At 40.6% G+C, this 15,087-nt stretch overlaps 1 protein-coding gene across 11 annotated transcripts in view; it reads left to right on the top strand.

Moving 5' to 3' along the window:
* ptk2aa (protein tyrosine kinase 2aa) overlaps positions 1 to 15,087 on the top strand; it is a 38,876-nt gene that overhangs the window by 3,594 nt on the left and 20,195 nt on the right. For 3 of the 11 annotated variants that reach the window (XM_055512853.1, XM_029166760.3, XM_041072829.2), the window contains exons 1-7: positions 7,631 to 8,548; positions 9,653 to 9,900; positions 10,758 to 10,927; positions 11,859 to 11,946; positions 12,178 to 12,257; positions 12,520 to 12,582; positions 14,360 to 14,414. In XM_055512853.1, coding sequence (XP_055368828.1) covers positions 8,413 to 8,548; positions 9,653 to 9,900; positions 10,758 to 10,927; positions 11,859 to 11,946; positions 12,178 to 12,257; positions 12,520 to 12,582; positions 14,360 to 14,414 — 840 coding nt within the window. In that variant the 5' untranslated portion in view covers positions 7,631 to 8,412. Of the gene's footprint in view, positions 1 to 2,014; positions 2,243 to 5,859; positions 5,887 to 7,412; positions 8,549 to 9,652; positions 9,901 to 10,757; positions 10,932 to 11,858; positions 11,947 to 12,177; positions 12,258 to 12,519; positions 12,583 to 14,359; positions 14,415 to 15,087 lie in introns of those variants that run through there. The other 8 variants (XM_055512854.1, XM_055512851.1, XM_029166761.3 and 5 more) reach the window with 6 other exon arrangements.

Genomic DNA, 15,087 nt, shown 5'->3' with positions numbered 1-15,087 from the left:
ACAAATGTATTTATTCAGCAAAAATTCATCACAGTATCAGATCAAAGTAAATATTGCCATAGTTAAACTTGGTCTAATCTATACATCCATAAACACATGCAAACTTGCAAATGCTTAAATTTAGTAAAGGATGTTGAGCTGTCATTGGTTGTGTGATTGTTCCTGGATAAAATAGATATAGAGCCTTTCATAAGTCAAACTGCTTTGTGGAGAGAAAGAGGGAGACCTAGACGTCAGTGTGTTTTTGGCCAGTCATATGACCTCATCTATTCTGTAGACTCATGCGCAGCCACACAGAGAGAAGGGGGACTAGCAATAAAACACCTGGATACGAGCCATAGGTATGACATCACACATTATCACAGACTCGTGTGCCTCCATAAATTAGAGCTGCTGAGGTCAGATGTGAGTATAAGGCTGCAGTGTGTCTGTCTGTGTGATTAGTCACCAGCAGGCGCACTCGTTTATAAAAGGTTCATTCAAGAACTGTCTCACTCTCTTTGTTTGCTCGAGTTTTTCTGTTTTTAACAAATCCCCACATACATGTTAGAATAATTATACTATGCTGTATAATAATGTCATGGTTGCAAAGTCAAAGGATTTTTCAGCATTACAGAAAGGTGAACCAGGTATCATAGAGCGTATTGGTAATAGCGTAGTGTGTTTAGTGGCTTTGTGGACTATTATTTATATTGATTAATCTTTGGTAAATATGTATCTTGTCAACAGAAGGTTGTTTTGTCTGTGCTTTACGGCTGTTACCACAGGAGGGAGATGTTACCACACAAACTCATCAAGTACAAGCCAGGAGCAGGACAGGATGGGGACAAAGCTTCAAAGCAAGTGTGTGTGTGTGTGTTGGTGAGAGAGAGAGAGAGAGAGAGAGAGAGAGAGAGATCTTGGCCTACTAATCCAGTGGCCCATTAATCTGCTTGCCTCCTGCCACTCTTGTCTTGTAGATTTTCCTCTTTTCTTATGTATAAGCATGTGTTTCTGTGCAATGTGTGATTTGTAAAGCGAAACAAGGACAGAACTCCAGTTTGTGAAGTTCATATACTTCAAATTTACTTCAGACTTTAATTATTACTAGTGTCAGCAGCTTCCCTGTTGATGATGTATCTACTAAACATATGTAACCCACTGTACTAATGGTTCATGTAGCACAAGCACCTTGCATTAATTACAGTTCTATAGAGGGACTAGCATCAAGTTACAGCCTTGATCTCCAATAAGTCCAATACATTAATCCTCTAACTTTGAAGCAGTAGTGTTAGTTTTTGTAACTGTCGTGCCCTACTTTATTAATGCTTTAAGCTATCTGTCGGGTTCACCGACATGAGGTAAGTAAACATTGCTTCCTAAATCACTGTGTAAACTGTGCTGAAGCAGGTTTACCCTCCTTTATACCTCCTTGTGTGATGCGATTACATTATAACTAGATTAAATGTGCACACTGCTCAAAAGAGACAGTTTTGATGGCTCCATTTCTCATTTCCGTGTTTCTGAATGTTGTTGATTTCAATGGGAGGGTGCTGAGTGGAGATCAGTGCATCATGACTAATTGAGTAGCTCCTCCGGGGTGCATTTGTGTCAAAGAGGCAGAATAGCCAAAGGCAGCGCAGCTCACACACGTTGCTTCAGTAACCCACTCTCTTGTCTCTTTCTTGATGTGTCATTTTCAGCTGTCTTTTTCCTCTAAATTCTTTCCTTTTCACTTTAGCTACTATTTTCCATTCAAACACTGTTTCTTGCTCGTTACTTTTGTTTTCTCCCACACTCTTAACAACTTTGTATGCAATAGTTTCATCATTTATTTTATATATCTTACCATGTATTTCTCACGTGCTTTTCGAGCTGTTAATCGTACATCTGGCTCCCTCTCCCCCTCCACTGCTCTCTTGGGAGATGAAGACACCTCCCCCTTCAACCCCCCCCCCCCTTTCTGTCTTTTTGCCTCCCTTCCACATTTCACGGTCATAGGCTTCCCATTGCTTCCCTCTCTCTCCTTCCCTCTTTCCTTTCCACATGCTGCTGTACATCTGTGTGTATAAGCAGTAGCTGTAGTAGTAGAGGAAGGAGGAGCAGGAGGCAGGGTTGTAAGCTTAAGCTGACTTTAGCCATCATTACTGTGTTAGCTGACTAGCACACTACTTCACCCCAAAGATCACAGACGCTCAGGATTTCGGCTTTTCCCAATTTAACTGTGAAGGGCTTATACTTTGAATGGAGGGCCTCTATCATGGTAAGGGTGGCTTTTTATCAGACACTAGTGTGCGTGTTGCTGGTTGCATGTCTATGAAAACTTGCCAGTATCCATAAAGCTACTGTATATTTGTGTTTTTGCTTCTTTTAATAGACATTTTGTGCTATTTTGTATTTAGTGTTTAAGCTAAAGAATAGTCCTGTATAAACTTGTGTTTACAATACAGTCATACGTATGTCTTGAGATGCTGTAATTTCATAGTTTGTGTTTGAATATGTGTGTGGAGAATTGTCCATGTGGCATGTACGTCTGTGGATTCTGTGTGCATTTAAATGAGCGTTCAATGGAAATATGAACCTAAGGCAACAATCCTCCTCCTGCTCTGATTTTCTCTTTACTCAAAACATTTTTAATGGTTAAACAAGTGTAGTGTGTAATTAATCATTTTCAATCTACTCAACAATAAATAAGCGTAATTTAAAACCCATTTCAGAGCTTAAGCTATTTTAGCAGTCTGTCCACCTTCAATCTGTATTGCTGAATTATAGATAGTGTATCTGGTCTTGTGTGATACATTTGCATGCATGCTGCTCAAGTGCACCAATTGGCCTTATCACAGCACCTGAACTATACACACTTCAGTGAACGAGTGTGTCACAGTGTGTGTGCTTTTGGAGATAAGAGCACCCATGCATTCATGTGACCTTATTGCATTGCATGCATTGAAGTCTTATCTCTGCTTTGCATCATTTGTGTGTGTCTGTGTGCAATGAATTTCTATTACTCAAGCTTCAATCCTTTAATGTTTATCTGAATGTGAATAAGAAAAAGAAAGTGCTCATGGACCTTTTTGTAACCTGAAGTATTTCCATGTTTTTTTACATTATAGAAAGGTGTGTGTGTGTGTGTGTGTGTGTGTGTGTGTGTGTGTGTGTGTGTGTGTGTGTGTGTGTGTGTGTGTGTGTGTGTGTGTGTGTGTGTGTGTGTGTGTGTGTGTGTGTGTGTGTGTGTGTGTGTGTGTGTGTGTGGGCAGGTGTGATTGGTGCCTGAGGCTTTATGTTGCTGGATTGTAAACCACGCTCTAAAACTCCCCATTGTCCAGAGGCTCAGATACAAGCAAGAGTGTTGAAGGATAACTGTTAGACACAGAGTAATGAAGCAGAACAGCTGACTGTTCTCCTCAGGTTGATTCTGCCTGTTCTCACAGGAGAAGCATTTTATTTTGTGTAGGATAAGGCAAACATTATAAGGAACCAGTTGCTTTGTCCTTTTCTTTATAAATGCATATTAATCCTGTGCTCTAATGCCCAGTTCTGTTGTGCTTAAAAACAACTAACAATAATTATACATGGGATAGAAGGAAGCTGTTTCTTCCAAACTGGAAACACAACAATGTTTCGATTGTGTGATAATCTTTTTCTCTGATAGCAGTAATTTAAAGATGGGGTGGGCTTTTTAACGGAACACAAAATGGCATTTTCTTTTTCAACTCCTGTCAGTGGGAGATGGTTTTGAATTTCATCTGTAATTGCCTCCATCACCGAGCCCTTTGCCATATCTCAGTTTATGATTTTTGGTAAATGCAATGTGAACCCAGTAGTTTAAACGCCACCACATAGCAGACACTCTGTTCATTGTTCTGTGTAATTACTGGTACCCTAAAGCCTCTGGTTAGCATGCAATTATACACAGCTTGCAGACATTAGGCTGAGGAGAGTGCGGGTGTGTGGAGTTACAATATCTGTCTGTAAAGTTTTGTGATTGCATTGTGTTTACGGTAAAAACATTTGAGAGTAAGACACTTGTCTTCACTAACCCAGGATTATGAAAAAATAAATAAAAACTCATAGAAGTGGTCTGGTGTGTGCCAGTGTGTTGGTAAGGCCATTGAGTCAGTCAAAATTATGTAAATCTAAACCTCAGTCATTTTGATTGCGGTGATAAAGTCATTTATTCTACTTGTTCTTTGTGTGTGTTCTGCTATAATTCTATCTATAAACTATAATTCTGAGCAGGGTTGTGTTTTTGCATGGGACTTGTGTGTATCTTGACGTCACATAAGGTAACAGCTGGAGTGAGTGACACATGGTTCATCAAGCTTATCATTAACATCCCTAATGATTGCAAGTGGACTGAGCTGCTAATAATAAATTACACATTTCTGTAAAAATCGAGGGATTCATATGTAGAAATAAACTCAATCCTCACTGCTGCTCTTGTCTTGTTTCTTGTTCTTGACAACAGCATGAGGAGCAGGTGTTTTGGGCTCTCTGCCAGTCCATAGGCAAGTGTCGTCACGTGTGTTTGTGTAAGAAAGATTCATGGTCCTCTTGGATGCAGTGGAGGCTGAAAAAAGAACACGTAATTAACACCTGCAGGATATTCCAGGGAGAAAATGATAGGTTTTCACTCATTGTGAATAATATGCAATCTTAATAATACTGTAGAAACGACTGCAATATTTCTCCAGTTCTCTAGGTATTCACTGATGAGTACATTGAGTCCTCTTTTGATTTATCCACTGACTGTCCCATTATTTTCAGTCTAGACTGCGGCAGCACAAACGAAACTGCATATCTCAGGTTACATACTGTATCCATTTACACTGCACTGTTATAAGAGGCAATAGAGCATGAATTAGACATCGACAATAAAATGAAGGCCAGGTTTTATTTAACAATTTAATTGATAATAAACACATGAAACACATGCACACACGCAAAAGTATATACACACACACACACACACACAGACACCATGAGTCATCATGCTGGCATTTCCTTTCATTGTGTGGGCTTCTGACATTACATCATATATGTTGACATCCCTGCTATCATTTCACCTCCTGTGTGTGTGTGTGTGTGTGTGTGTGTGTGTGTGTGTGTGTGTGTGTGTGTGTGTGTGTGTGTGTGTGTGTGTGTGTGTGTGAGAGAGAGAGAGAGAGCTTGTCCACTATTCATGTGTGCATCATGGGTTTTAAAGCACTTAGGCACTCATCTTCCTCCTACACAGCCCCTATCGCTGCTCTAACAGGGTGTCAGGTTCCCATAAGGATTTTATTTTGCTTCCTGTGGGAGTTGGGGATCTGCATCAACTGTGATGCACAGTATACCTAATCACTCTACAGGAAAAGAACATCAGCTTATGATTCTGGTTAAAATCAATCAAGCATATACATACATTTCTTTTTTCTTTTGAATTGTTGTTCTTCAGGTTCAGGCATTGTGAGCCTCCGAACTTTTTTCTGTACAGCTTTTACAGACAGAAATGACCACAGACTGAATCTCACAAAACCTCTGTAGTTTACCCACAAATGGAAACCAAGCAGGTGGGGTCAGTGTCCTCATTACCCACATCCAAACATGCACAATTTCAAAATTAGCTTCCTATACCAGCAGACCTTCAGGGGTAAATTATGTAACAATAGGACATTGATTTAAAAACACATCCATCAATATCATTTTGAAAGGTCAACAATATCGATTCTGTTCTGTTTAATTTGACGTTTATTGTGGAGCTGTCACTAGGATCATCTGTGTACACCTGCTCTATAGGTTTAATTTTGTTGATAACAATACCCTATTAGAATATTTCTGTTATTGTTGGCTCACAGTGAACCAAACCAGCAAACTTTTTTTCTTCTGTTTGTCTTTCAGATATTTCCAGGATTGCCTACTACACAGGTAAGCAGCTGACCCCTAAGCACCTTCTACAGTATTTGAATCTTATATCTACATTTCTCATTTATACAATTGTTTACAGCTATGCTGTTAATATTCCATGTTGATGAGAATATTCACTAATTACACGCATGCCTGAGTCACACTGTGTAGCTTTTAATGTGTGTAGGCACCAGGTACATATGTAAAGTGCTCATATCATCATCCATTGTAAATATGTCACACAGCCCTCATTGCCATCTAGTGGGTGCAAAACAGTTATCAGTAGAACTGAATTTTCATATGTCTTTGCTGTGTGCTGTTTTATATGACACAGTGTTATCATTGCATATTTGATTATAGTACTAATTATTGCATACATACAGACAGTATTATTTCCATTTTTATTAAAAGACTAAAAATATATATTTTTTCAATACCAGCAAAGTGGTTTTTAAAATTATGTTGATTATTACCTACATTAGAGAGCAGTTCATAAACCTTTTGGGGAAGTTTCAGCGATTTGAATACAATGATGAAACATTTGCAAGAATTTACCTGCAATATCAAAATCACTTGCTCTGTAAAAATAATTATGCCTTCATAAACCCACAATAAGATAGAAATAGAAAGAGACTCTTTGGTTTGGTCCCAAAAGACCTCTTCCCATTCGTGACAACATCCGGCCCTCTGACAAAAGGCTTTCAATAGTACACGCACGCACGCACACACGCACGCACACACACACACACACACACACACACACACACACACACACACACACACACACACACACACACACACACACACACACACACACACTCCGCACCATAACCCCCACCAGCAGATTTTCATAACAATGCCTGAGATGGTGCACAAATTATAGGAAACCTGCCTGTGTGAACAAAGCACACAATTCATGAAGCTTTTTGAAAAACAAGACAGCAATAATATTTCAGATTCCTGTCTGTTACTTCAATGTGTGTTCATAAAATGTTTTGTGTTCAGTATGTCTCTAAGGTCTATTGAGGATGTGTTTAGTTATAAAAAAGTCAGTCTGATTAATAACGACTGTCATCTGGTAAGCAGTTACACTCACAGCCATGGGTGCCACTTGCTTAAAGAGTAAACGTACATGTTACCTTGGTGACAAGCCCTTAAGCCAGTACCTCAGCAACTCAGAGAGAGAGTAAAGACAATTGTATTACCCCAAAGTGAAGAGTGAATGACTGAATATGCAGTGTGATTGGCTGAGGCTGAGCACCTCCAGCTCACATGCTGGACACAGCAAACATTATGTCTGTTATGGCAAAGTGCTTTTTTGACATTCATTTGAATTCATATATGAGTTAGATATATCGAACTGCATCTACCACAGCCTAAAGTGGTGAATTTGGGTTTCTTCTTTTATTTGGTTTATACTCTAAACCCTGATAAATCATCCCTTTCTGCTTTTTTGTACTAAAATAGCAATTGGGTTGTGTGAATTGAACATGTCTCTTAGTGAACTATTCATCTGAGCTTTGTTGCACTATATTAGATAAATCGATGATAGAGGTGGGAGGTAATGGAGATACCGTTGTAACCTACTAAATAATGAGTTATATCTCTGTCCTGTTTGTGCGTTACATTAATGTTGTTTATTTTAATTCATTATAAAATAGGGTCTGTGCAGAAGTGGGACGGGTTTGTAGTGAATGGACGGGGCGCGATTAGCATATTAATAGCTTGTAGCTCCTCCTTGCTCTTCCACAGCCCTCTCTCTAGATCTGTCTCATTCCCCACGCTACATTCTCTCAGTTATGTTGCTCTGTCCTGCCTTTCCTTTCATTCATCTTGAAACAATTGCTGCATTTCTCTCTCTGGTCCTCTGTCTCTGCTTCCTTTGTTTTTCTGGCTCCCTTTCTGTTTCCAAGAGGAGAAGATAACTTAATGCATTTGTGTCTCACTGAGGACAGTAATTGACTCTCCTTTTCTGTGACCACTGTCTGACTGGATATGCATTTGGATTTTCACTGCACAAGTTGATTTGGGCTTTGAACTTTTTTGGAGGAGCAGACTTCTCACCGTCACAAGGACGCCACACTTGACCCAAAATCTCTCTCCTGAGCAACAGTTGCTGGACATTTCCACAGCAACTGCTGTAACTATGGAGTGCAGGCATGGGGCAGAAACCGGGCAAAAAACGAATACAGTGTTTTCATGAGAGCGGGGCCGCAGAGAGTTGAAAGGGGAACGACGAGTTCAACTTTGGATAACGCCAATAGATTAAGAAGAGTGAAATTATCAAAGAAGGAACAGTGTGATGGATGGGAACGTTTTTTTCCTGCTGAGGTGTTTTCGGTGGCATGTTCATTCATCATACAAGTAGACAGTGGTGTCAACACAGCTGAAAAAGGCCTTTCTTTGTGGATTTCTGCTTTTGGAAGTCACTGCTGGAGTCAAAATTAGACACAGAGAATGTGTGTGCGTGTTTAGTATTTGTGTGTTGTGAGGCTGTACGTGCTGTCGTGTGAGCACCTTAGTTATTTATATCACTGCTACGCCCACATGTTGTCCATGATGCGTGGCTGTGAAGCTGCAAGCTGTCTATCTGTCCTCAGTGGAGACAGACACAGGGATGGACAGACATGTGTCTCCGTGGCGACAAGTGGGTGTAACCCCTTCCCCATGTGCTGGGACAGAGGTAGGAATGAAATCTCCAGGGCGCGCGCACGCACACACACACACACGCACACACACACACACACACACACACACACACACACACACACACACACACACACACACACACACACACACACACACACACACACACACACTTGGATGAAGCCTGTCCACAGAGTGACATCTGACTCCATGGGAACTGATTTGGTGTAAAGCCAAAGCTACCATTGCTTTGCTGAAGTTCTATGTGTGCATGCGTGCCAGCGATTAACAGGGAAGGGAAAAGGCAGACTTAACATGCTGAAAGCCAGTGGAGTCATTAGGTGGCACAAAGGTCGTTATTATTTCAAATGCATTGCGGTATATCCCTCAGCAACTTTATAGTCTTTTCTTTGATTGAGGTTGGTGTGTGAGTGTGCATCTGCTCTCCCTGTCTCTGTCTCTCTCTCTCTCTGGTATAATTACCTGGTAGAGCATATCAGTTTTCCTTTAATGGAGGAGGAGCACCGGGACAAAAATGAAGCAAGAAAATAGAGAAAGGGATCTCAGTCTCACAATGTCATGTTTACAATAGCTTGCACAAAAACGCAGGCATGCCATGCTTCCTGATGCACACAGACATAAAGAAGGTCGTTTTGTTGGGCATTCCCAGTTAATGTTACCATCAAATTCCAGGAAGTGTGTCAGGACTTCTTAATCAGGAAAAACGTCAGCCTGAGGTACATTGTCTCCTTTGTGTTATGGACACAAGTGCTTGCACATTGAGCCTTGACCTGGATTGCACCTCTGTCTTTGTATTTCTCTCCCTGGTATCCTATTGTTTAGTGTATTTCGTCATGCCAAAGAATTTCAAAGTAAAAAGGCATTCGCTGTACAAAGTTTATGTCAAGATTGACAGAACAACTGTGGGGGGGTAATTCACTACACGACATTAAAAGTGCTCTTGTCACTACTGTGACTTACAGTAGTGACAAAGTGAAAGGACTTGTTTGTGTCAGAAACAGAGCGTAAACTGTAGGATAATGAATATTCTCAGTCATCCAGCTTATATTGTTTTAAAGTCAGGAATACGTTATGATTCAACTTGCCTCACGCCCCTCGTTTCTTCTGCTCGTCTTCCCAGAATATGACAGACACCTAGCAGCAGCAGTGTCAGCAGGGAAAACCATGGCAATGGCCTACATGGACCCAAACCTCAATCATGCACTTCTAGGAGGCGCCAAGTCACGGCTGAGTGCAGGTGGTTCGGACCGAACCATGGCTGTTGGGTCCATGGACAGGGTTTTGAAGGTCTTTCATTACTTTGAGAGCAACTCTGAACACAGCTGCTGGTCATCCAATATACGATATGGAGATGCAACCGATGTCCGGGTAAGAGCATACACTTTTTCTCTTGCTTGATTGATGCTTTGGTTTTTGCTGAAAGGACAATGGTAATAAGAGAATTAAAAGAAAACACTCCAATTCAGTGAAGGGAGAGTGCGTTGGCTTCAAGCCATGTACATAGGTGATTCTGCCTGCTAGTTCTTTGTCATGGTTGTACACTCTAGATAAAGGTACTCAACACAAAGTGAATATTTTGTACCTCAGGGCACCATCTCTGCGTGTGGGTGTGTATGTCTGTGTACGAGTGTAGCTTAACTTAACAGTATGCTTTTAGATCCACTCCCATGGTCTAGAAACAACTTAGCACTGCTAAGACGTCAGTGGTCATACAGGATGTGTCACTGCAAATATTCTTCTCCTCCTTTCCCCTCTCCCTTAGTATCTAGGTCAGCCCCCTGTAGCATTTTACATGGCAACACACATGGTTCTGTGAACACCAATGTGCGTGTTTGCAGGATGTCTGTCAGCTTGTTTGGGTGGGAATGTCAAGTTAAATTGCTTGAAGTCACCTATGCACACACGCACATGCATAACCAATGCCCTCGTTGACCTGGCACAACTTAGCAATCACAAACACAAGCACAGTCTGCTTTAGAGGATGACAGGATGATTTCTTTATAGAACTGCCAATTGTTTTCTCCACTGGGCATCTCTATTTTATTAAACAGCACATGTATGTCAGTATGGTGACTGACAAACGTGTGTATTTGTTGGGGTTAGCACAAGGACAGTCCTACTGTTAAAAATTATGACACAGTACTTTACGCATACCTTAGAAAATCACATCACTACGGTCTGTTTTATGAACCACATCATACTAAAATATATTTACACATCTCCAGGGAATAATTCAGAAGATTCTAGACATCCACAAAGTGCGATGGACGTCCTGCTTCGGCCTGCGTCTCAGCAGCAGCCAGTCAAGAGACCAGGTGCACTGGCTCCACCCTGATATGGGCGTTACTCACATCAGAGAGAAATATGAGCAGGCACGGCCAAACGAGGAGTGGAGGTAAGATGTGTATGAGGATGTGTGCATTCATCAAATGTTCAACTACCATTGTGCAAAATTAATATGACATAGTGAAGAAGTTTGCTAAAGTGAAAATGTTGTGCTTAGTGCCACTGAATGAAGTTATAAACCAGACTGTTTGTAGGCCAACAGGAATAGATAATATACACCTGAGAGACAGGGTTGTTTGGCTTAATTTTATATCTATTGTAGGCACACAAGCATATTGCACTTTTATTCATTCATTGATCTACTGTGTATGAATTGTTTTTAAAGCCTGAGCTACAGCAGAGTAAAATAAATTTGAGTTCTAAGACTCTTAGCTTTTCTTCGATTTTTGTTTGATTTTGCGTGCTAGTTTATCTATTTTGTTACATTTAGCTCCATATGGCGGACCAAACTTGCATGCATTATATGACTTAATACATTTACCTAAACTAAATTAGCTTTACCTTCCTCAGAGTAGCATAAGTGGCCAATTGCAAATAGCATTGAGTAAAGTAGGCTGTACCCATTTGCTATGTAGTCTTGTGCCTGTGGTGCAGTGGGGATTTGTTGGTTTGGCAGTTAAAATGGTAATGCATCGGTATAGTTTACGTTTATTCTGTCATCCCTGGTAGTAATGCTATTGTGAGCTAGGGACCTTTTGAACTCTGGGCATAAAAAGAGAGCGAACCAGATGTCTGCTTTGTCTGACTAAGTCAACAAATCTCCCTGTCACTACAATCTGATACCTCATTAGTATTCTTTCGACTCTGTATGCCTCACTCTCCTTGATATTCTTATTTCTTGTAACACTTGTTGTTTTTCAACACTAAATTTACTGTAGCATACATTTACATGTTTCTAGGCAGTACAGATACTCAGTATTTTGGGAGAAAAATGTAATGTTCAGCTCTCCATAAGACATTCTCTTCGCTCTTCTCTGCAGATATGACTTAAGGATCCGATATCTTCCAAAGGGCTTTATGCAGCAGTTTACAGAAGACAAACCCGCACTGAACTTCTTCTACCACCAGGTACACACACACATGCATAGACATGGAAACACACAGAAGGACAAAGACAAACAAAGCCACTTAATTGCCTGCCAAGCAGTAAGCACAGAGACATATGGCAGTGCTAGACTCTTTGACTTTTGGGTAATCTAGGTCGGCAAGATTGTGTGTGTGTTTCTGTGTGAGATGGATAGTTCTTCAACTGTTGCTTGGGGAAATTGGCATTTTAATACGCAAATCTGTGTCTTTCAGGTAAAGAATGACTACATGACAGAGAATGGGGATCAAGTGGAACAAGATGTAGCTCTCAAACTGGGATGCCTAGAAATTAGGTAAGAAGTGCTTAAAGGACTCTGTGTTGTTCTTTGTAAACCATATTAAAGGCAAAAAGATGGATTTTAAACCTTAAGTAGTTTGGTGGTTGTTTCTTGCAGTATCCTACCAATTAAGTTGTTTTATGTCAAAGACTCTGTGTTTGCCCTTCACACATTCAGTGAAGCTTAACATTAGAATATATTGTAAAAAAGGAAACAAACCTTTTCAATGCCTGGAGGTCAGCTTGTTCATTCTTTGTCCTTCTGATTTTTATTCTAGGAGGTTCTTCAAAGAGATGAGAGGAAATGCCCTGGATAAGAAATCTAACTATGAGCTGCTGGAGTAAGTATATTACTCTTGAATAAACTGTTTAGGTAGCATATACCAATGAGGAGTCTTGATAAAAGTTCATCTGAAAACCTTACTAGCATGACAGGCCCTCCTCAGTTGTCTTCCTAGAAGGTACACTCCTTGGATTTCTTAACACAATAGAAATGACAGAATATGTGTTGCTACCTGATCCCAAAGGTTCTGTTCAGCTGCTATTCCTTCATTAAGTCATTATTGACCTGATGATCCACAGGGCACATAAACCCTTGGATATGAACCCCAGCAGTCAGTCAGAACTGAAGAAGCCTTGAGTGGCCGCTGAAAAGAACCTTATGGCTAAATGAGAACCAAAAGAACCAATAAGAAGGTTTTGTTGCTTTGTATTATATTGTCTGCTTTCTCATTTTCTCCATTAAATATGAATCTGCTCCCTGCTGGATGGATGTTAGTGAAGCGAATCAACCAATTCTGACCCTAACTAGGCTTGGCTCTAACATGGTCTGGCTCTAATGAGCTGCCCTCTTCCACTGACGTCTTTTTTCTGCCGCTCAACCTAATGACCAATTAACTGAGAAGAATGCCTGTTCTCTTTTGACCAATACCTCTTTGTCTGTTTTTCATTCTTTCACTCTCTCTCTACAGCATGTGCTCATCTTTTTTTCTTCCTCTCTTTGTTTTAACACAGTTTTACTCTCATTATTGATTTCTGTTAATTGGTGTAAGGTGTTGTATTATGCATATTTTAAACCAGTGAAAGAGGCTGAGCAATAGTGATGGTCTGGACACCAAGCTGAAAGAAGGTTACCAGGGACTTCTGGAAATGTATTGATGATAATAGCCAAAAATGGTCCTTTTTACAGTGTGTAACTTGACGCTAGCTGGACTTGATTCTATGAGAGACTGAATCAGTTTTGCAAACCTGTTATTGTTCCACTTTTCAGTACCAAAACAGAACAGCTAATTTTAAATGTCCATCTTTACTAAACAGTTATTTCCTGACAGGATGTTGTATATACCGGTAATTACTCCATTTTTGCTAAATGCTAGGCTAGTGGTTGTTTTCCTGAGTTTCTGCAGTGTTGGGTAGTTTAGGAAGCCATGCTGGGCATTTCTCTCTTTGGTGATCAGCTGGCTGTGGTTTGCAGTGGTCCTTGTGGCCTGGGAGTGTTTAATCAGTGGGCTTTTGTCAGTGCTCTTTCTTTGAGGCCCGTCATCTTTCTAAGTCTGTAACTTATTTGCTTTTGCTTCTTGTTCTTCATCCACACGACATGGGTTTGGTTTTGAGACAACTGCCTAAAGGATCCAGAAGGTTGTATCACAGACATATTTATGGATAGAGGCCTAAAAACAAATACTCAAGTATTGTTGTTACCACATAGACGATTGTTTTTTCTAAAAAGAATCTGATGGCATGCAGCACTTTTTTTCTCATTCCCCAAAATGAATTTAAATCACTGACCACCGTTTTGTTTTAGCCCTGAACATCTTTCTTTGTCTCATTTGTCTCCTGTGTGCCTCTCCCTACAGTATATTTCTTTCAGCTCTTCTGTTTTCCCTCAGTAATGTCTCTTAGGAAAATGTGAGTAGTGTTCTGTAGTCAGCATTTAGTCATAGCTTTCTATGTTCTAGTTCTTGTTTTGAGTTCCCCATCTGGAAAGAAGGACGAAGTAGACATTGTAGTAGAAGAAGATAATCTGCAGATATTGGATAAAGTCAAAAGATCTTGTTACCCAAGATAATTACAGTGTTTTAAACCTACTTCTGCATCTGTCTGTGCTTCTTTTTACAGGAAGGATGTTGGTTTGCGGCGTTTTTTTCCAAAAGATCTGTTGGATTCAGTCAAGGTGAGAAATCACTTTTGAACAACATCATTCAGCATTAACTCCTTTCTCTTGACATACACATGAAATAATTAGTGAAACGATGAGATGAAATATGTTCTGGTGTGGCAAGCAGCCTGTCCACAATCAGCAGTTGCTGCCATAGAGCCCCATCTGCTCTGCTGGGGTTGACCCTAGAGGACCCTAGAATCAGGGCTCCTCTGAGGTGTTCATGTGTTTCATGTGTTATAAAAGTCTGGTGTAGGCTAGTCACAAAAACTGAAATGAAATCTTCTCAAACCATGTGTAAATGGAGGTAAGTAAGAGAATGAATAGTCAAATCTGATACCATATGTAGATCCTGTGCACACCTTCTGCGTTTAGCTGTGGTGGAGTCGTGTCAGTGATAAATTTACGGCACGTGTTTATGGTGAAAGGTGCGTGTGTGTGTGTGTGTGTGTGTGTGTGTGTGTGTGTGTGTGTGTGTGTGTGTGTGTGTGTGTGTGTGTGTGTGTGTGTGTGTGTGTGTGTGTGTGTGACCCGAAAAGGTCCTGATGTCAGCAGGCGGGGAGACAGATGCTCCATACAGGGAAAGAAGCTGTGCATGTGTTTTTTTGTGTGTGGGTGTGGGTCTGTGACCCTCAGGTCATGTTTAAACCCACTTTTTCCTTCCAGCAATGAGGAGGGAGGGTGATCC

The sequence above is a fragment of the Betta splendens genome, chromosome 11 (assembly GCF_900634795.4).
Source record: "Betta splendens chromosome 11, fBetSpl5.4, whole genome shotgun sequence".
Taxonomy (NCBI): domain Eukaryota; kingdom Metazoa; phylum Chordata; class Actinopteri; order Anabantiformes; family Osphronemidae; genus Betta; species Betta splendens.
Note: the sequence above shows the minus strand (reverse complement) of the source record. Positions and strands in the feature narration are given on the sequence as shown.